The 21,504-nt window shown below is 34.5% G+C and overlaps 1 protein-coding gene and 1 long non-coding RNA gene across 3 annotated transcripts in view; both read right to left on the bottom strand.

Annotated features, from left to right (window-relative positions):
- The window catches only part of LOC138694957 (uncharacterized), a 223,060-nt gene that overhangs the window by 21,655 nt on the left and 179,901 nt on the right, over positions 1-21,504 (bottom strand). The gene's annotated exons all lie outside the window — the stretch shown is intronic.
- Positions 1-21,504, bottom strand: part of LOC138694955 (solute carrier organic anion transporter family member 74D-like) — a 110,084-nt gene that overhangs the window by 9,871 nt on the left and 78,709 nt on the right. For both annotated transcript variants that reach the window (XM_069819177.1, XM_069819178.1), the window contains exons 8-12: positions 20,076-20,271; positions 15,735-15,879; positions 7,711-7,937; positions 6,288-6,391; positions 2,966-3,067 (exon numbers count right to left, since the gene is read on the bottom strand). In XM_069819177.1, coding sequence (XP_069675278.1) covers positions 2,966-3,067; positions 6,288-6,391; positions 7,711-7,937; positions 15,735-15,879; positions 20,076-20,271 — 774 coding nt within the window. The remainder of the gene's footprint in view (positions 1-2,965; positions 3,068-6,287; positions 6,392-7,710; positions 7,938-15,734; positions 15,880-20,075; positions 20,272-21,504) is intronic.

Here is a 21,504-nt window from a genome sequence, read left to right as displayed (position 1 = left end):
ATACAAACAGTGCTAATTTAACGTTCAAATACTGAATTTAATTTGTTTTGCTACAATTAGCAGTGATACTTTAACTTCCAAATACTGAAATTGATTTATTTTGTTGCAGTAGTGTTGAAATTATGTAGTTTACAACTTCTTCATCCAGGAAACAGAACTTGTGGGCACCTGTCTTACTTCATTTCTGGTTGTTTGATTTATTCAAGACAATGCCAATAATTCTAAAAATTTTCTTCGTAAAATTGAATCCTGTGCTTTGCGGCTAATTAATTTGAGATCCACATAAATCTTTTTGAATACTTTAGTGCTAAGTGCAGTTATGTCAATAAGGATGACTTTCAGATTTTATATACGTCTTTGTATTCATTTGAATGCAGGCCTTCTTCGATATCCATAGCCTCTGCGTTTTTGAAAATATAGATATCGATAATATCTATGATAAAATTTAGTTCAGTATCCGGTTTATTTGGTGTAATAGTTTCATATACTAGCCTATATACTTTATGTATAATTAGGGATTACATCACACAGTAACAGTGTCTGCAATGCTGATTTACTATTGTTCGCCAGGTTTTATATTCAATAGGGCTTACTTTATTTTCCATTCCGAAATCCAAGATTGATTTCCAGTGCCTGATGTTTATTTGCAATCATGTTGTTAATCAGTAGAGCTTATTTTATTTTACATTTCGAAATCCAATCTTGATTTCCAAAGCCTGATGTATATTTTCAATGAGATTTATATTCAGTAGACATTACTTTATTTTTCTTTCCAAATCCAACATTGATTTCAAAGCCTGATTTAGGCTATATTTGCAATCTGATTGATATTCAGTAGATTTTACTTTATTTTTCGTTCCAAATCCAACTTTGAATTCTAAAGCCTTATGTATTATTTGCAATTAGATTGATATTCAGTAGATCTTACTTTACTTTTCATTATAAATCCAGCATTGATTTCCAAAGTCTGATGTGTATATATATATATATATATATATATTTGCAATCAGATTTATATTCAGTAGAGATTACTTTATTTTTCTTTCCATATCCAGCATTGATTTCCAAAGCCTGGTATATATTTACAATCAGATTTATATTCAGTAGAGATTACTTTATTTTTCTTTCCAAATCCAGCATTGATTTCCAAAGCCTGATGTATATTTGCAATCAGATTTATATTCAGTAGAGATTACTTTATTTTTCTTTCCAAATCCAGCATTGATTTCCAAAGCCTGATGTATATTTGCAATCAGATTTATATTCAGTAGAGATTACTTTATTTTTCATTCCAAATTCAACATTTATTTCCAAAGCCTGATGTATATTTGCAATCTGATTAATATTCAGTAGAGTTTACTTTATTTTTCATCCCAAATCCATAATTGATTTCTAAAGCCTGATGCACATTTGCAATCAGAGTTATATTCAGCAGAGATTACTTTGTTTTTCTTTCCAAATCCAACATTGATTTCCAAAGCCTGATATATATTTGCAACCAGATTTATATTCAGCAGAGATTACTTTATTTTTCTTTGCAAATCCATCATTTATTTCTAAAGCCTAATGTATATTTTCAATCAGATTGATAGTCAGTAGAGATTACATTATTTTTCTTTCCAAACCCAACATTGAATTCCAAAGCCTTATGTATTATTTGCAATTAGATTGATATTCAGTAGAGCTCACTTTATTTTTCATTCCAAATCCATAATTGATTTCCAAAGCCTGATGCACATTTGCAATCAGATTTATATTCAGTAGAGCTTACTTTATTTTTCATGCCAAATCCAACATTGATTTCTAAAGCCTGATATATATTTGCAATCAGATTTATATTCAGCAGAGATTACTTTATTTTTCTTTACAAATCCAACATTGATTTCCAAAGCCTGATATGTATATTTGCAATCAGATTTATATTCAGCAGAGATTACTTTATTTTTCTTTGCAAATCCAATATTGATTTCTAGAGCCTGATATATATTTGCAATCAGATTGATATTCAGTAGAGCTTACTTTATTTTTCGTTCCGAAATGCGAGATTGGTTTCTAGTGCCTGATGTAATATTTGCAATCAGTTTAACACATTATTATTATTATTATTATTATTATTATTATTATTATTACTACTACTACTACTACTACTACTACTACTACTACTACTACTACTACTACTACTACTACTACTACTACTACTACTACTACTACTACTACTACTACCACATCATTGTATTGCTATAACAACTCTTATGAACACATTGTTAGATAATTACTGTTGATTAGCATTTTGGTAGCCTCTACGATGAGTTAAGGACAGGACAATGCAATTTTGCGATTTTGCCATTTTCAGATAAATGCAAACCTTTCATGAAGCTAACCGAACGTTATCGTCTACAAGTTCTGTCTTCAATTTATTTGTTTGACTGTCATTGGAATTTCTCTGGTGAAGCAAAGAGCAGCCAGTCACCTCCATATTTTCTTAAGGTAAATTTTTCATGATATTTTAAATGTGGTTGATCTCTAAAACCTATTGATTTTTTCGATGGTAACTGTTCACAAATAATTGACGAGAGTGTGATTTGTTTATAACTACTTTATAATTATCGATGTTTTCCTTAATTTTAGAATAAATAAGTATGTAATATTGCTGTTCTGAAAGCCAAATATTTAAGAATTTATGTGAGCTGATGTTGAAATAATGATTACGTCGTTATACACGTGTATAGCCTATTTTAAATATGCTGAAAAAATCTCATATTGATATGTAAATAGCATGCTGACCGCACGTTATCTCCGTACTGGTTGGATGATCATTCACCTCTACTGAGGCATGTGGATGTGAGGCCAACAGCCTGCTCATCGGCCTTAGCCCTTCATGGGATATCGTACCACGAATTATTATTAATGTGGAGCACATAACTTCCATGATTATCATATGAGAAATTTCACAAGATGTACTTACTGGCAGCTGTAAAGTTGAGCACGTATCTCAGGGATTCCCCATCATAGAGCCAACAATTTCCTGTGCCGGAGCATGTCTTGCCCCATACAAGACATGTCTTATCTGAAAGATGAAAAAACTTTATCAGTACCGTATAGTGATATTTTTATTACCATTACAGAGTAATGCTGTAATGACAATGATAGAAATGGAAGTGCTTGAAAAGGCATGTCCTAAAACTATGTCTCTTTCTAAATCTCGAACGATGTCAGAATCTAATTAGGATGTTTTTAGTGAGAGAGTCAGCTGACAACTACTGTTGGACGTTAGAGTTCATAAACCTCTACGAGTTTTTAGATTTTCATAATGATTGTGTTCAGAAGTATTGGGTATTCAACCGTGTGTCGTAACTTAACATTTAGAAATTTTCGGAACAACATACAGGTTCCATTATTACGGCATATACTGTAGGTATGACCAGAGGGGTCACCTACCCATGGACGGCCAAAGTAATGATAGCGCCCACTCATTTGTGTAGCGCTGCTTAGGTACATTGACGTTCAAAGTTATCTGACCTACGATTTTATGATCGTGTAAGCGAACTTTTCAACCATGGCAAGTAAGAACCAAAGATATAAAAATTGATAAATTTTGAAAGAGTTCCTCTAGTTTTCAATAGATGGCGTGATTAAAAAAGTGTCCGGGAAAATATGAGGGGTCCCTCGGAATAACGTTGTAAGGAACAAAAAGAAAATTTTAGGGAAATGAGAAAAAAAGAGTTGTATTATAATGTGTAGATCGAAACAGTTATAAGTACAAAAAATGAAGCAGTTCTTTAAACAGGAAATAGGAATAAATATAAGTTTATAACGAACTTTTCATGGAAGAACGTTGTATGGCACAGTCAACTTTAGGCTTTCCCATTAAACACAATACAAAATTGAGAATGGAATAACGTTGTATGGTTGTAACACAACTCTTTGCAGCCACATGGTGTTAGTCACATAGGCTAAAATGATGGTTCTACTATTGTACCGATGGATCAACAAAAGTTCTGTCTAATATCTCAGTTCATTCCAACGAAAACTGGAATTTCTTTCTTTTGTCAATCAGCAATTCAATTAATAATAATAAGAGAGAAATATTTTAAAGCAGAAAGAGAAACTTTCACTCTTTTGGCGCGATCCATTGTTGTTGCTATACAACATTCTTTCAGGAATGCCAAATTTCTAACCAAAATTTACCCATCACAAAATTAAATATAAGACTTCTACTAATGTACACTGACGTTCATAGATATCTGACCTCACTAATGGATAGTTTTCGATAACTTGTTCGTGTAAGTGTCACTTCCTTAATTATTACTTCTAGAAATAGATGGCGAAGGTAACAGTCAGTGTTGCCAATAGTACATAAATATACCCGCATTATAAAATTCAAAAGTTCGTCTCCCTCTAATGATTGTGTAAAAACATTAGATTTAACGGGAAACCGCTGATAATGTAAATTATGAGAATAATTTATACCTAATCTAAATCGATATTCTCCCAAATACTTTTTTATCAGTCCCAATAATAGAGTCACTATTAAGAAATAGCAGAACTATTTCGAAGTTTGTCAATTTTCTTATATCTTTGGTTCTGTGTTATACAGTGGGTAAAAAGTTCGCTTACACGATCATAAAATCGTAGGTCAGATACTTCTGAACGTCAGTGTACACCATCTGTACAACATTATTCCACAAAAATCTCACTTTTAGCAAAGTTGTTCCATACAACGCTATTCCGGGGGACTCCTAAATAATGTACATTAAGCATAAATTATTCTCATAATTGACAATATCATCGGTTTCCAGCTAAACCCATGTTGTTTTACAATCTGTAGAGTGGGATGAAAAATTGAATCCTATAATGCGGATATATTTATGTACGATTGACAACACTGATTATTATCTTCGCCATCTATTCATAGAAGTAATAATTAAAAAAGCCACACTCAAACCAACAAATTATCAATCACTATCAATTAGTAAGAAATACAGAAAGATTCGATTTTTCGCCAGTTTGTGGAAGCAATGTTTGGAACTACATACCTATATCTGTGAGCAGTTCTTCTCACGAATGAAAATTATGAAATCAAAATGTAGGACCCACTTGACGGACAGACATCTTTGTGACCAGTCATAGTAGACAGTGTGCAACACAACTCCTGATTTCAATTCAATATTACTTAAAAGAATACGTGAAACTTAGGAGGACTAATTTCAACAGCTTTTCTTTATACATCTTGATTACACAACTTTTAACACTTGTAGAATTTAATACGTGAAAGACATAAGGCATATTCCGAAGTTTTTCTTTGTTATAATTCAACTTATAGACGTAGAAAAGTGTTTTATTTTTATATAGGAGTAATGATGATTATGTATTTAATTTAAATTCATTTTTAATTCTTAATTATTTATAATTATTTACTTCTAACTTATTTTGAATGTGTCAATGATTTACGTTAATTATCATACTACTCAAACATCTATAATTAATTAATTTTGAATTAATTATATAATTAATTTTGATTTAGTACATAATAAATACACAATAACTTCCCTATGAATTTAGAGTATTAATAATCCACCAATGTTGAAGTTACCGTACCTATTGCTACACCGTCTCACCCCTTCCACCCCTAACGTTTAAAGCTACAATACTGTTGTAAGGTCTATAGAATACAATAAATGGATTAAAAATTAAATGATTGCTTGCTGTTCAGAGAGATGGACCTTACAGTGAGGACAGATAAGTAGGATTCCTGAGAAGTGTGGTTGAATATCTTTAATATTGAATTACAAAGATTAAAAATACCTAACAGAAGGGACGAATCATATTTTAAGAATGGACGACACGAAACTCGCTAAGAAAATTCTAAGATAAAACGCAAAGAAAAGAGACCCTTGAAAGATCATGTTTAAGATGGGAAAAGTCTACCACTGTGGAGTAACGGTTAGTATGCCTGACCGTGAAACGAGAAGCCCGGATTCAAATCCTGTTTGGGACAAGTTACGTGGTTGAGGTTTCTTAGGGGTTTTCCTTAACCAATTAAGAGCAAATGTTGGGTAACTTTCGGCTTTGGACTCATTTCGCTGACATTATCACCATCTCATTCAGACGCTAGATGACCTTAGTAGTTGAAAAAGCATTGTAAAATAACAAATTTAAAAAAGATGAGAAAACAGAAATATTCTTCAAGAAGATGGTACAGATCAATAACTCTAAACAACAAAGATGGTGGAAATTGTTACGTAGTGCTTATAATAGTATTAAAAGTTTAGCAGCGTCAACTTTACCTAAAATAATTCCAAAGATAATAGGTGACGGTATGAAAGCGCAGAGACTTCCCATTGTCATGCCAAAACCCATTGCTATCGGCTTGTCTTTTTCTTCAACACACCTGGGGAAAAGCAAACAAATGTAAAATTAGATTAAACACTTTTCATAGGTAGAGACAGAAAACGTGATCTTAGGAATCAAAAATATACAGATGCTATAATAATATGAGGATATTCAGGAAAGGACTTAGAAAGTAAACTTGACCAATGGAAACCAATTCTAGAAGAATACCTTTTAACGATAAACACCGAGAAAATAGTTGTTATGAAAATATACGATACCGGTATGTAGGGCACAGAATGAAGGCTAGAATATTAAATTGTCGGTATAAATTTAAAAAGTCGATAAGTTTACATATTTTAGATTAGAAATGAATTCCATTGGGAAAATTTAGTTGGGTGTATAAATGGTATGGCTCTTTCACTGGATAATTTAATCGATTTTTCACTGTCGATTTACGTGTAATTTGATATTGTTTAAATACAATTTTCGAAGCTTATTAAGAAACTAGCCGTACCCGTGCGCTCCGCTGCACTTGTTAGAATAAATATAAAGTAATTACATAATTAAAATAGGACGTTTGATCCAGGGAACATTTGTGTTTGATAGAAGGATAAATCGTTTAATATGTCACTTAATTTAAATTGTATTTAAATAATTAAAATGCGATCATTTTGGTCCAGAGACCACTCATTTAGTGCAATGATAATTGCTTTAACATATTTCTTAATTGTTATTACATGCAAATAATTAAAATATGATCATTTAGTTCAGAGAACATCCGTTTTTTGGTGTAATTTGGTCCCATAAAAATTTTGCTTGGAATGAAACGTATCGGAAATCATTTTTAAAGAAAGTTTTGTTATGCAACATTTTTCACAAAAATTAATAATAAGGGAGATATTTCGATTTATTTAATTCAAGTCCCCTTATAACCTCCATTTTAAATAAAGTATTTTGAATGCCGTATAGCCTAAAATCTAACTTACAACGAACTTAATTTATATTTCAATTTTCATATAAATCGGTTCAGCCATTATCGCGTGAAAAGGTAACAAATATCCAGTCAGACAGACAGACATACAAACAGAAATTAAAAAAAAAGCGATTTTCGGTTTCAGGATGGTTAATTATACATGTTAACACCAATTATTTTTGGAAAATCGAAAATTACCAGAAAAATTTTGGCTATAGATTTATTATTAGTATAGATAAGTAGGTAAGCGTTAATTACAAAATAAACGATAATATGGTAAGAAACCACTAACAGTATTGGAATCTTGAGTTCCTGTTTCGAAGTTGAGATGAGCAATAAGGAATATTACTAAGTAGATATAATAATAATAATAATAATAATAATAATAATAATAATAATAATACCTGATGCCAAGTAAGAAGTTCGATGCTCTCCCGGAAGCTCCGGTGAACTTAAGAAAACACACGACAGCTAAGAATATGAAGAACTTCCTAGAACAATCCACAGGACATGATCCTGGAAAGGTTATGCCTCCAGGAATCGTAGATGAAGTATTCTGGGATGATGAATTTCCTGAGTATGACTCTGACAGAGGAAAGGATGATTTCACACACGAACAATCTGTGAATATCTGAAACATAACAGAAAGATACACCAATATGAATATTTGTGAAAGACAACAATTCATGTTGACATAGTTATAGACTCCAATTATCCTACCAAAGTTATGATGCAAAGTTTACCTTTGGACTCTAAGATCAATATGAAGGCTCAAAACAACTCAAATTCAGTCTTAGGAGAGGACACAGGTTTTAGTAAGTAAAGTAAAGTGACAGCAATTGCAAAGAGAGGTTTCAAAAGAAAAGTAAGCTTCCAAATGTAATCTTCATCTTACGATGTTTGGTGACGTATATACGTCCGTTGATGTGACATATTAATGAATTTAAATACTATTATAGTCACAATCATGCCATAGTATGAAGATTACATTTGTAAAGTTTCTTTCAACCCATAAGCAGTGCTGACTAGATCAGACACTATGGACAGTACTCTATAACAGAGTCGCCAGTATGAAAGGATAATTCCAAGCCTTTGGCGTGAGACGAACTCGATAGCTCAGTGGTAGAGCGCCTGACCGGAGAACAGGAAGTCGCAGGTTCGAATTTTTCTTTCATACTATGGCATGATTGTGACTATAATAGTATTTAAATTCAGTAAGCTTCCGTTGCGAACCATTGGAAAAATAATTAAGGAAAAGGCTAGTGATATGTTTTATGTGGAGTTTGGAGTGTGGCATTGTATGGAACAGAGACGTGTACATTGCGATGAAGTGAAGAGAAACGACGGGAAGCATTTGAAATGAGGATATGGAGGAGAATGGAGCGTGTGAAATGAACAGACAGAATAAGAAACGGAGTTACGCAGGAAAGAGTGAATAAAGAAAGAATTATGCTGAAACTGACCAGGAAAAGAAAAAATAATTGGCTAGGCCACTGACTAAGAAGAAACTGCCTGCTGAAGAATGCACTGGAAGGAATGGTGGACGGGATGTTATGTGGACGTGAGGCCAACAACCAGTGATCGGCAGAAGTCAAGCCCAATAGTTAACAATAAGTCCCTAATAGAAACAGCAACAACCAAATTTCTTGGCGTACAAATCGATAATGTGTTAAATTGGAAAAATCATATTAAAGAAATTGCTCCCAAACTGAATTCAGCATGTTTTGCTATTATATCTAAGCAAAAGATAGTAAATATCAATACCTTAAAAACAATATACTTTGCATACTTCCACTCGGTAATGAGTTTTGGAATAATATTCTGGGGAAATTCTACAGATAGTAACAATATATTCCTACTACAGAAAGAGTAATAATAATGTAGGTGCCAAATCTAGGGAATCATATAGGATCATTTTGAAAAAGACTATAAATAATGTCCATGGCCTTTTCAGTATATTTTTTCATTAATGAACTTCCTCGTATGTAATCATGAAAAGTTTGTAACTAATTCAACAGTTCATAGCATAAATACGCGTCAAAAATGACTTTCATTCTCCATCGGACTGCTATCAAAAAGGAGTGGGTTATATGACAGTAAAAATTTAGTCTTCCTATGAATATAAAAAAAAAATAAACTCAAGACATAAGATTATTTAGGTCCAAATTAAAGAAGTGCCTAATTTCTCACACCTTCTATTCTGTAAGTGAATTTATGACATTCAACAACGCTTCATGAATATTTCTGTTTTGTATTAAGTATTGATATTAAAACTTTGTGTTGCACTAGTCGCGACGCTATTATTCCCAGCGTGACTCCTCCTCCTTGCTTACGTCTTAGGAAGTGAATGCTCTATAAAGTCTAGGTAGGTAGTATCGTTCGCCATTTTTGTTCTTTCGTTGCCGAGCTACCGTACGAGGAATCTATTTGCTACACCGTTAAACATTATCATGTCGTAGCTCTTATGATAATAAATCAAACGCACTGTAATGCAGCAAATAATTGAGCGAATTGAGCGGCAAATAACGTCCTCGTGTGCTTTCTGCGAACGCCAACGAAAGAGTCAAAATGACGGGCGATTATATTAAGTATTTATCGAGCCTTAAGAAATGAATAATGTCTTCCTCAGCGAATCACAAGACGCACACTTTTAAATGTAGCCGACCTGCAACGCGATTGGCTGCCGGAAATTAGAGCGACGGGACTACAGTAGAGTATTATTCCAAAACTCTTCTGTGTATATTTCAACTGGACTGCGACTATAATATTAAGACTTTATAGTAGTATTAAGATTTTCTTGATATGTTCCATATTCTAGTTCTGAAGCGATGTACGAATATATGGAATGTAAACAAATGCAATACAACACAATGCGTTATTTGCTTGGCTTGGTTTGAAAGCTCTGAAACCCACTCTTGTTATTTAGTCTGTGTAGTTAGCGGCGAAGACTTTATTGCTTGTTTACGAATCAGAACTTAGATTTAACGTTTACAGAATTCAAGTGCGTTTCATCCTTGGTAATTGCTTCACTCTTCCCTCTAACACGTAGTGTAGCCTTGCCGTGTCACGGTCAAGGTATTCAAGCTGTGACTTCATTTACGTCCATAATTCTTAATGGGTTGTAAAGTAAATGAGTAACGTGTAGGCCTATGTTACAACACTTATTCCTAGTTCCGGGATTAGTGAAGCACGTGATCCCTGTGCTTCCCCGACACGTGATCGTCACTTTCCTTGTGTCATATTTATACACCGTGTCCCGCTTAGAGGGATCGAAAAATAAGTGATAATTTAAAGTGTAAATAATGATTTTATAACATAACTTTTTACATAATTTGGTTTAAAAACTCTCAGAGTTTCGGAGAATGGTCAATGCAACTCGATGTGTGCGCCTCGAGTTACCGTAGAAGTGGGTAAAGTCAATCAGTGGGTGTAAAATCGATCATTTGCGATTGTTATTGAAAATTATATATTTTCATTGCCTTACATTGTAAATGTAAGCGAGAGGGACAACAAAAAAGCCTGCGAATGCTAAGAATGGGAACACAGTGTAATTGCTGTTGAAGTGAAAATTGTTATTTTCAACTTTTTCTCTTAAAAAGATTAATCTCCGATATTAATAAGCTCAACCTTCCTCCCGTGACTCTGAATAAAGCGATCATTCCATTCAGTTCAACTGTAAAAACCTGGGAGTTCATTTTGAATCTAACCTTACCTGGGACACGCATATCAAACACACATGCAAGAAAGTATTTTCCACTCTTCACTCATTAAAAAGATTGTACCACTATCCAGCTAAATTAAAGCAGATGCTTGTACAGACTCTTATTATGCCTCATTTCGATTATTGTGACGCTTTATTCAGTGATCTCGGGGTGGATTTATCCCAGAAACTGCAACGTGTTCATAATGCGTGTGTTCGTTTCATTTGTAATGTCCGCTACTACGATCACATTTCGCCTTCTTTCGATCAATTATTGTGGCTCAGGTTAAATGAGAGGAGAAAGTTACATTCCCTTTCTCTCTTATACCGAATTTTGCACACCTCTACTCCCTCTTACTTATTTGTCCGATTCCACAGTCTTTCTCGATATCATAACTTAAATACTCGGTCACAATATGATAACACGCTAGAAATACCACTGCACACATCATCTCTTTATTCTTCATCTTTCACTGTTGCTACTTCTCGTCACTGGAATTCTCTGCCGCCTGAAGTCAAGGGCTGCCGAACTTTAATTTCCTTTAAATGTAAATTAGAAAAGTATCTTATGATGAGTTGCCAGACCTAACGTGTTGCAAATGTGTTCCACTGTATTTAGGGCTATTATTATTTTTTTTTCTTATTTTTATTATCTAAATCGTGTTTATTTATCACTTAACGCCAATATGTATCCCACTGTGTTGTTGTTCTTTATTATTAATCTATATTTTGTGTACATTTTATTCAATTGTCGGCTTCTGATTTAATTATGTAAGTCCTACTTAATTGTAATCTAATATTGATATGTATACTAATGTGTTTATTTTTATTTTTACTGTGTACATTTTTCTTTTTTATTGAATTATCGGCTTCTGTTTTTATGTGATTCGCATTTGATTCTAACAAATTAATATGTATTTCACTATGTTTATTTTTATTTTATGAGGTAAATTTTATGTAACTGCGTCTTTTGATCTCATTATGTAATCAGTATGTAATTACTTAATTCTGATCAAGTTTTATGTTCAAATGTGTAAGCAAGTTTTAATCCTGGTTGAGTGTAAGAGAAGGCCTTAAGGCCTTAACTCTGCCAGGTTAAATAAAGACATTATTATTATTATTATTATTATTATTATTATTATTATTATTATTATTAAATGAAAACAAAGTCTTACAAACTCTACATTATAGTCAGCAGTGAAAGGAGACAGGAAGTATACGTAAGTACTTTTCGTTGAGAGTGGATCCTGAAATAATAGTTTTGCAGTTCGTAAATGTTAGTATTGAAACTTATTATTTTAAGAAAACTTGTACCTTTGTAGGGTTAAGTCGATCATGCCATCGACCTACTCGAAACAGATAGGACTAGCAGGAAGAATAAATTGTTCACCGAAATACCTCCAACTAACACTTATAAACAGAAAAGTATCATATTGATGGGATAGTGGGGAAAGAGGAAGACGAAATTATGGTGAATTTCTTGCGTAAGAGAAGCACTACCAAAGGAACATATTTTGTACACCCCTCTGTACCTGACTATGGGAACAACGTAGTTTCTAAAGTGACATGAGGAGGGGAAGATTTCAAATAACATCTGATATAAACCTAAGCAATGTTGAATTGCATTTCAGATTATTATTGAAGGGTGGTATTTCAATGTAAATTTTGAATTCTTAAATCTTTGTTTGTTGGTATGTGAAGTATTAAAATGTGTTTTATGTTTTATAAGTTAGCAATCATAGTCACGATTGCACAGTGGAGACCTATAGGCCTAATTGTATCGAATAGTATGATCACAGTAACAAAAGATAAACTATATAATGCTATAGGCATATATTGAAGATTATTATTGTTTTTACACCCCTTATAACAAATAAAATATATGTAATACAACTAATTTGTTTTTTAAAACATAAACAGTGATCAACTTTACTCCGCAATATTTTAAAATCGATCTTAAACTAAAAATTCAATGGTGATCGACTTTACCCTATTTAAGCAGGTAACTTCGATCACAAGTCAAATAAAAAAAAACACAGTTTTTTTTAATAGATTGTAATTCACTTCTTGTAACGTGTCTTCATAAGTGAAGGATATGACGACAAAATGCTATTTTCTGAGAAACTTCGCTCCATTGCATAACCTCAATATCATTAAAAAATTGCAAAATTTTGATCGACTTTACCCTCTTCTACGGTACCCTGCAGACATCTAAAAGATACTCAACCTCGTGCCAAATGTTCTGTAACATTTGTGGAGTGAGTAGCGGAGCTGCATTTGTAATGCGTTGTCTCAGTTCTTCCAGAGTGTCAACTCTGCCACGTTGGTACACAATACCCTTCACAAAGCCCCAGAAAAAAAAGTCAAAGTGCGGTTAGCTCGGGTGACCTAAGTATAATCTTTTCGCTGTAAGAAAAATCCTGACATAAACAATAGCACGTGACTGAAGTGAGGCTTCATTGGCCGCTGTTTGGCGCCATAGATTCCAGTGGCGTGCGGTGCTATTTCTCGATGGGGAACAGGTCAGAAACAACAACACTAATAATAATAATAATAATAATAATAATAATAATAATAATAATAATAACAACAATAATAATAATAATCTGTTAATGCATATAGAGTGTTAGTTGGGAGGCCGGAGGGAAAAAGGCCTTTGGGGAGGCCGAGACGTATAGGAAGGATAATATTAAAATGGATTTGAGGGAGGTGGGATATGATGGTAGAGAATGTATTAATCTTGCACAGGATAGGAACCGATGGCGGGCTTATGTGAGGGCGGCAATGAACCTGCGGGTTCCTTAAAAGCCATTTGTAAGTATAATAATAATAGTAATAATAATAATAATAATAATAATAATAATTTAGCAATATTACCACTTTTTTTTACTTCATTTACAACTTAATCTGAAAAAGAATATGTTAATATGAAACAAATTAATGATATATTGATAATATTATTAGGCCTAAATATATAATACCGTTAACTAAAAATAAATAAACCTAAATTAAACCTACAATATACCGCTTGACGAGCACCCAGATAACCATTTCACAGAGTTATAATAACTACTTTGAAAATGTCTTGTATAAGATTTTGTTTTAGTTTTAAGTTATGTAAGGAGAGGAGTAGGTTTGCCATTCAAAATAACCGCGCTTTTCTCAGCAAAATTGATCGAACTAAACGCTCTCGACTTCAGCTGATCGATAACACAACACTTGCTGTCTTGGTTCGCATCAGGGCGGTCGCGCTCGGTCTCGTTGAAGTTGGAACAGTCAGGAGTCACCTGTTCCATTGCCATTATTTCGTCAGATTTAACTCAGCCGTGAATGCGTAAATCATACGGATTTTTTTAGAACTATTGTATAATTTCACACACAATATTATGTCACACGAAAAACTCTTCGAACTTAATTTTTTCCCGAATTATCACTATATAAATAAACTAGCTTGATGAAATACTGTAGTATATTCCACACTCCTCAATACTCCGCGAGGGAAGAGGTAACTTCTACAGCTTCCAGCGATACTCGGGAAAGTTCGTGTCCGCTCGAGCCTGCTTCGAAGAAAACATTGCTTGAGACTCCCACTCACAGCAGACGAGAAGGGCTCGAGTCGTTTTCACTTCACTGCAATAAGCCTGCTAACGATAGCTATTTTCGCTTTTCGAAAACTGCAAGTAGGTCTATCCTTTAGAATGAAGTATATCTCACAATCTCAGTTAAGGGAGCAGGGAGGAAGGGAACAGCCTGTTCCCTCTGTTCCATGGAGGAACCGCCACTGATAGATTCTCAGTAGAGCTGAGACGAGATGTTATGGCACCAACCTGCGCTAAGTTTTAAATTGCCGGCCAGCAGGGTAGAGGAGTGGGGGTTGTTTGGGTTACGGTTCTCAAGCTCAGAGCGGCAGGCATATGCGTTTCATCTCTTTCTAAAAACATTCGTCTTACCTTAGTATCACCACTTTCCTACTCAAGAGTCCGAAGGTACCTAATGGAATTACGCCCGCTATTCCATCTTTATATTCTTATTCTCCGTCCGAATCAGACGACTGATCTGTGCTGGAATCAGATGTCCCTAAGTTTATGGAAATGTTCTCCAAAATACTGTCCATCACGTGCTCACTTTCAATGTAATTGTTCTCTACTTTCTTCACATAATCATACACTGATGTCAATTCTTGGAAGAAGCAATTGCAGAGTCGGCCTCTGCTTATGCTTCCTCAACAAAACTGTCTACAGCCGCAACAATCTTCTTCTTCTGCTGTGATTTTTCCGGACTGGAGAAAAAATCTGCTGTTCCTGCCTCAATATTTTCCCCTTCTTTCCTGATTCTTGCCACGGTTTGCTTTGAAATACCAGTGGCAGCCAGTACTCTTGCACACACGCTTTTCAATGGAATTGGTATTCCATTTACAGACTCTTCTGACATGAATTTTCATACATTGTATGCTATTTCACGTTCTTGACTATGAACTACTCTTTGATTTCACACCTTAAACAATGCCATAATGAGGGCGCTCAGAAGAATAATGTTTTCAGTATTAGCAATAGCGGTCTAGCAGAACGATCTGAACACTCGGAATGCTAGTAACCAACTAACCCAACACCCCTCCAGTTTAGTGTGAGGGCGAGTCCAAGCAAACGAACTAAAATGCGTCCCTCGCGCTGGTGCCATAACTTCTCGTCCTGGCTCTACATGTTTCCGCCTACTGTTGTACATTCTCACCTTACTGCCGTTGTTATACTGTTGCTCTTTGCATCCCGCATGGCACGGAGAGATGAAGGTGGTAGTGCCGTCTTCCGAGCAGACAGGAGTGTACTTGACGTAGTCACATTCACACTTCATGTTGCAATCCTGTTCCGTTGCGAGTCTGTGGATTAAAAACAAGATTAAGGGTACAATATATGGACATATGAGGAGACAAAGAGGGAGGCAGAAAATAGGAGCGACTGGAAAATGCTGGGTTTGCAGTGAAAGACCTGCCCTTGGCCAGAACACTAATTTTTTCATAATCATTTTTTTCAACCAAATTTTGAGAGATTCTTTACTATGTAAAGGACTAACAATATCCAAATTTTGAACTCCCAAATGAAGAGTCCACTGCAAGAATGATGGATGTCATTTGAAATACATTTTGCAGGAGAAGCAATTGAAAGTTTGAAATGCTTAGCGCTCAAAGCTTAACTGTGATTTTCCGATCATTACTGGACAATGACTGTCAGTGTTAATGCAATATAACTCTGTATATACATTCTATATGTCTTACGCTATGCATTGACAGTCTTGGTTCATTTTCGACAAGAAAGTGACATCCATCATTCTTGCAGTGGACTCTTCAAATGTTTTCGGCTTTTGATTTTTATTTTTTTTTCTATTCTTTTTAGAAGTATTTTCTAACCCAAGTTTTAGGGTCAGTTCATATTACTTTCGGAACCAGAATTGAAAACTGTCCTCCTGTAACACTTTACAACGAAGAACTTCCCGTAGCAGACGATGTTAAATATTTAGGTATGCACTTAGATCGGCGATTAACATGGCGTAAACATATTGAAACTAAATGTAAAGAATTAAATTTTAAAACATCAAAAATATTTTGGTTATTGGGACCTAAATCAAAACTGTCATTAGAAAATATACTTCTTGTTTATAAAGTCATACTAAAACCAATCTGGACATACAGAATCCAACTGTGGAGAACTGCTAGCAACTCAAACATTGAAATACTGCAGAGGTATCAGTCTAAAACTTTACGTTCCATTGTCACTGCACCATGGTATGTCCGTAATGATGTCATTCATCGTGACCTCAACATTTCAACTGTGAAAGAAGAAATCTCTAAGTTCAGTAAAAAAATACCTGCACCGATTAAATCAACATCCCAATCATTATGCATTAAATTTGCTGGATAATAGTCAAACAATAAGAAGACTTAAAAGGACCAATGCTCTTGACCTTCCATTCATTTTTAATACAGCTATTTAAAACATTGTTATTTTTCTTTTGGAGTGTTGTCATGCGATAACATCTCCATTCATGTCATATTATTTTATAATATTTACTTATTGTCTCTTGTAGACAGATTGTAAATGTGGCATGTGTTAAATAAAAAAAAAGTTTTAGGAGACTATCTCAATTCTTAAGCTTAGTTTTTTTGGTTACATTCACAAGCCATACAGAAACATTTATGTATATTATTTTTTATGAAATATCTCATTTATTCCCTTAAAAAATTGTTCGAAATTTTACAAGTGTTATTATTCATATCATATAATTCATTAAAAAAATATTAATAAAATAAACTAGCAGCATTTCTCATAAAATAAATGCGCAGAAACATACAGATATCTCATAAATACTTGCAGTAAAAATTTCGTCGGGATTGATTAATATTTGGCGTAAAAAGTTGGTGTTGAATAAAAAAAATAAACTTACAGAAAAATGGATTTGAAAGTAAAATGAATATTTATGTAAATCCATCTGTCGTCAGTTTTGAGAACTAGCTAATTTTTTTTTTTTTTTTTTTTCCTCGCATAATGTTCTTATTTTACTGTTTCTTCATATATTAGCTCATGCGATAAGTATAACATTGTAAACTAATTTCATAATAATGGTCCATGGGCGTGAATTTGAACTGCCACTGGGGGAGACCCTGGTGTACCAGCATCATGCGGAAGTACTGCGTGAAGTCTGCAGCCAGGTAGTGCCACTCGAAACTTCTGTCCAGCAGCCAGATCTTGGGGTCCTCTCGTTTTAGATCGGATTCGCACTCGCTCTTGTGAAGGTACACCAGACACACCTTTCCGATGCCTTGGTAAGCGTCCAGTTCGAAGATCTTGCACTTGACGCCGAAGTTGGGGCGCTGCCTTGGGTCGTCCTGCTCGCTGCAGATCTCGATGTCCAGCAGCGTGGGGCATTCCGCATCGCCCATGCTCTTGACGCCGGCCAGCCGTCGTAACTCAGACATAGAGTTGATCTTCATGTTGCCGATGGGGAGCACCTCGCCTTGTGGATATTCTCGACCATGGCTTCATTAAAGATCGGACATCCTCTCTCCTTTCTTCGTGGAAGTTTTGTTCTTGTGAACTTTCTACCCGTGCTCAAGCAGGTACGCTACACATTAAATGAGAAAGATCTCTTCTAACGAAATAGAGTTAGGAAATGATCCCAGGATGGAGGCAGCATTCCCTCGCTGAACGCTACATTCATGTAGTAACTTCTAGGAGCCAACTTTAGGACAAAAAGTTACTAGATTTGTAATCAGGAATTTGTAAAAAAGGATTCTTTGATGAAAAAAATAATTTTGACAGCTCTTTAAATGCCACACTCCCTTACAGCCTTAATTAAAAAAAAAACATTTTTATCCATGACCACAACGAAAAACATGTCTTTACTAAATACTTTTGCGTTTGCAAAGTAAGCTTTTATTCAACATTACTTTATTCCACTAGTGAGAGGGCGGCAATGAACCTTCGGGTTCCTTAAAAGCCATTGTAAGTAAGTAAGTGAGATAAAGACTTACCTCACAGTTTGAACTTTATCTCACAGTTCATTAGTATTTTCCTAGTATCCGGGCACTCACATATACTTTTCCATTGTACTATTACTCAAGAAGTTAATATATTAGTTACTAGATGTCACTACCTCTACTTCTTTATTACCATTTCTTAAATATACGAGTCAATCTCCTTCTCTTTTCTCTATCTACTACGTCGTAATTTGTGCACTGCATCCATATCTAATTGTATTTTTTTTTTAATTTGTGATAATTTACCTTTTGGGAGGCAAGGAGACGTGAACCTGCGAATTGGGTTTATAGGATTTTATAAAAACACGCGTTAGTCAACTGAGCTAAACAGACAGCATGATTGATTACTTTTTAATATTCCTCTTAAGTTTACAGAAGTAAAAAGTGAACTTATTTTAATCACATTAGTCCCGTGAACACTTCTAAATAATCCCTGAAACTTCAAAAAGATGAAAATACGCGTTTAAAATGAAAAAAAAAAAAAATATATATATATATATATATATATTAAAATTACATCATTAATTATAATTTATTATTTATCCAACGCCTTAGATACCATTCTTCACTAATCATGGTCTCCTACATCATGACCTACCTAGTATACGTATCGATTCTAAAATCCATGCCGTGATATGTGATTACATGAGGACTTATTTTCAACATATTTTCTTTTATAAAACATAATTTTTCGTTATGGTCATGGATAAAATTACGTATGGTACTTGTGAGCGTGATCTTTATTGCACTCGTGTAATTTAAGCACTCGGCTGACGCCTCGTGCTTAAATCTTTCCACTCGCGCAATAAAGATGCACTTACCTCACAAGTACCATAAATAACTATTAAACATATTTGTAATCAGAATTGAACTAAATCCATTTGAGTATGAAAATATATAGTCTAAAGAAATGAAATATCCAATAAAAATGTTTTGAAACTTTAAAAACTTCTCTTTGTTAAAATTTGTAAAAAAAATAATATACCTTAACATGCCCTAGAGCCGTTTCAAAGTCTGTTTATTCCATCTTAAATGTTAATGCAAAGAAAGACGATAATTTAAAATTAAATTTAACACACTTATACTCAATAGTCTTCAGAATGTAAGAATTAATAATGAAACAATTCATTGCCCTGCATTCTCCCACTCGTTCAGTGCAACTCTTTTTTGTTTTTTCTCGATCTTCGACTGTTCATTTGCATGCTTTCCTTCACGCCACGTTTTCGTTCGCTCAGCTTCTGATTTCGCCAGATTTTCTAGCACATAACTTCTCAACAATGTAATTTGACTCATTGATTTCGACTGTAGAAGACTCACTGCCCGATAACAGCCCACTTCCACCAACTTATGCATTATTTTGTGTAAATTAGTGAAAAACTGCAAACATCAACAACTTTTATTTATGCAGAGTACATAATCCCGCAGCAATAGCACGCAAAGCCCTCTTATAACGTCCGTCACCGAATTTTGTTTCATAGCGTTCGACTCGTACCCTGCCTAAAAAGTTTCACTTCAGTATTGTCTCATCATAATTGACTTACTCGCCGGATGGCAGCTGAGCTCCATGGTTGTCACTGGCTGGGCAACCCAGGAAAGCGTAGGAAATGATGCCGAGCACAGAGATGACACTCACGATGACATTCCACGCGGCCAGGTACCTCGCACGTGGTTTGTACTTGGAAATAACGAGGCCTGAGATAAGTATTCCGAAGGCTGAGAACACCAAACCCACGGTACCTGCAACGAACAGACGGGAATCAGTTAAAAGTAACTAGGGAATTCTCAATCAAGAGTAATTTCACGGAAGGTTATGCATTGCTTCCTTATTTAAATGTTGTTGTAGTTTTTATGGTTTATCAAAACAAACTGAGTAGAATTAATAAATATTTCTAAGACGTATGCATTCTATGTAGGAAAACTCACTGACTCTTATGTTCATGTATACAACAGCGAGACGTGGAAGGTGTTTCACGACATTTTTCAAAGCCTTCAAACCTTCATTAACGCGATTCCTGATGCATATACTGTAGAATGGAAGTATAGTGGTTAAACATCATCTCCAACGAAGACATTTTGGAAGTCACTAGCAAACATTCTCATGGGGGCAGATAAAAAAGTTAATTTTTTCTTTCACTAAGTTAATAATGTCAAAACAAGTGTTTATACAAATTTTGGCTACTCGAGCGCAATTATGAGGGCCTCCAAAAAGCAAAATTTCGTGGGGCCGTTTACAGAAAGAAAATACAATTCCATGAAAAAATTTATTGGAACAGATACCGCGTTGAGCTATTTTTCAACATATTCCCAACCGAAACTAAGAAATTTGTCATACCATGGGATCGACAGAAAGGTACAAATGGGTGTCACACACTGGTTCCGATCCTAGGTGGCAGATTTCTACGAAATAGGGATATGAAAGTTGATCCAACAGTATGACTAATGCCTGAATTCCGGTGGAGAATATGTTGAAAAATAGTTCAACAATATCTGTATCTGTTCCAATAAGTATTTCCATTAAATTGTGTTTTCTTCCTGTAAACGACGCCAGGAAAGTTTACTTTCTGGGCCCCCGTAATTGCTCTGGAGTCGCCAAAACTTGTATAAGGACTTGTTTTGACATTGTTAACATGGTGGAGGGAAAAAAATAAACTTTATCTGCCACCATGAAAATGTTTGCTTGTCGGTGTTACTATATGACAGTAAGTTGTGTGTGGAAGGTGACTCAGGATATTATCCAGAGCCTTCAAACCTTAATTAAAGCGATGTCTGAGGAATATAATGGAAGTGCAATGACCAAATTATCATAAGATCTCTGGAAACCACAGTCCAAATTCCAATCAAGGGTCAGGAATGAAGTGTAACAATAGAAGATCACAATTAACAAGATAGATTTTTATGATAATTTAACCCCCGAATTAAGGACTGCCAGAACTATATTATGACTCATAAAATATTCCATACATGAACATT

The sequence above is a fragment of the Periplaneta americana genome, chromosome 2 (genome assembly GCF_040183065.1).
Source record: "Periplaneta americana isolate PAMFEO1 chromosome 2, P.americana_PAMFEO1_priV1, whole genome shotgun sequence".
Taxonomy (NCBI): Eukaryota; Metazoa; Arthropoda; class Insecta; order Blattodea; family Blattidae; genus Periplaneta; species Periplaneta americana.
The sequence above is the reverse complement of the archived record's forward strand: the minus strand, read 5'-3'. Positions and strand labels throughout refer to the sequence as shown.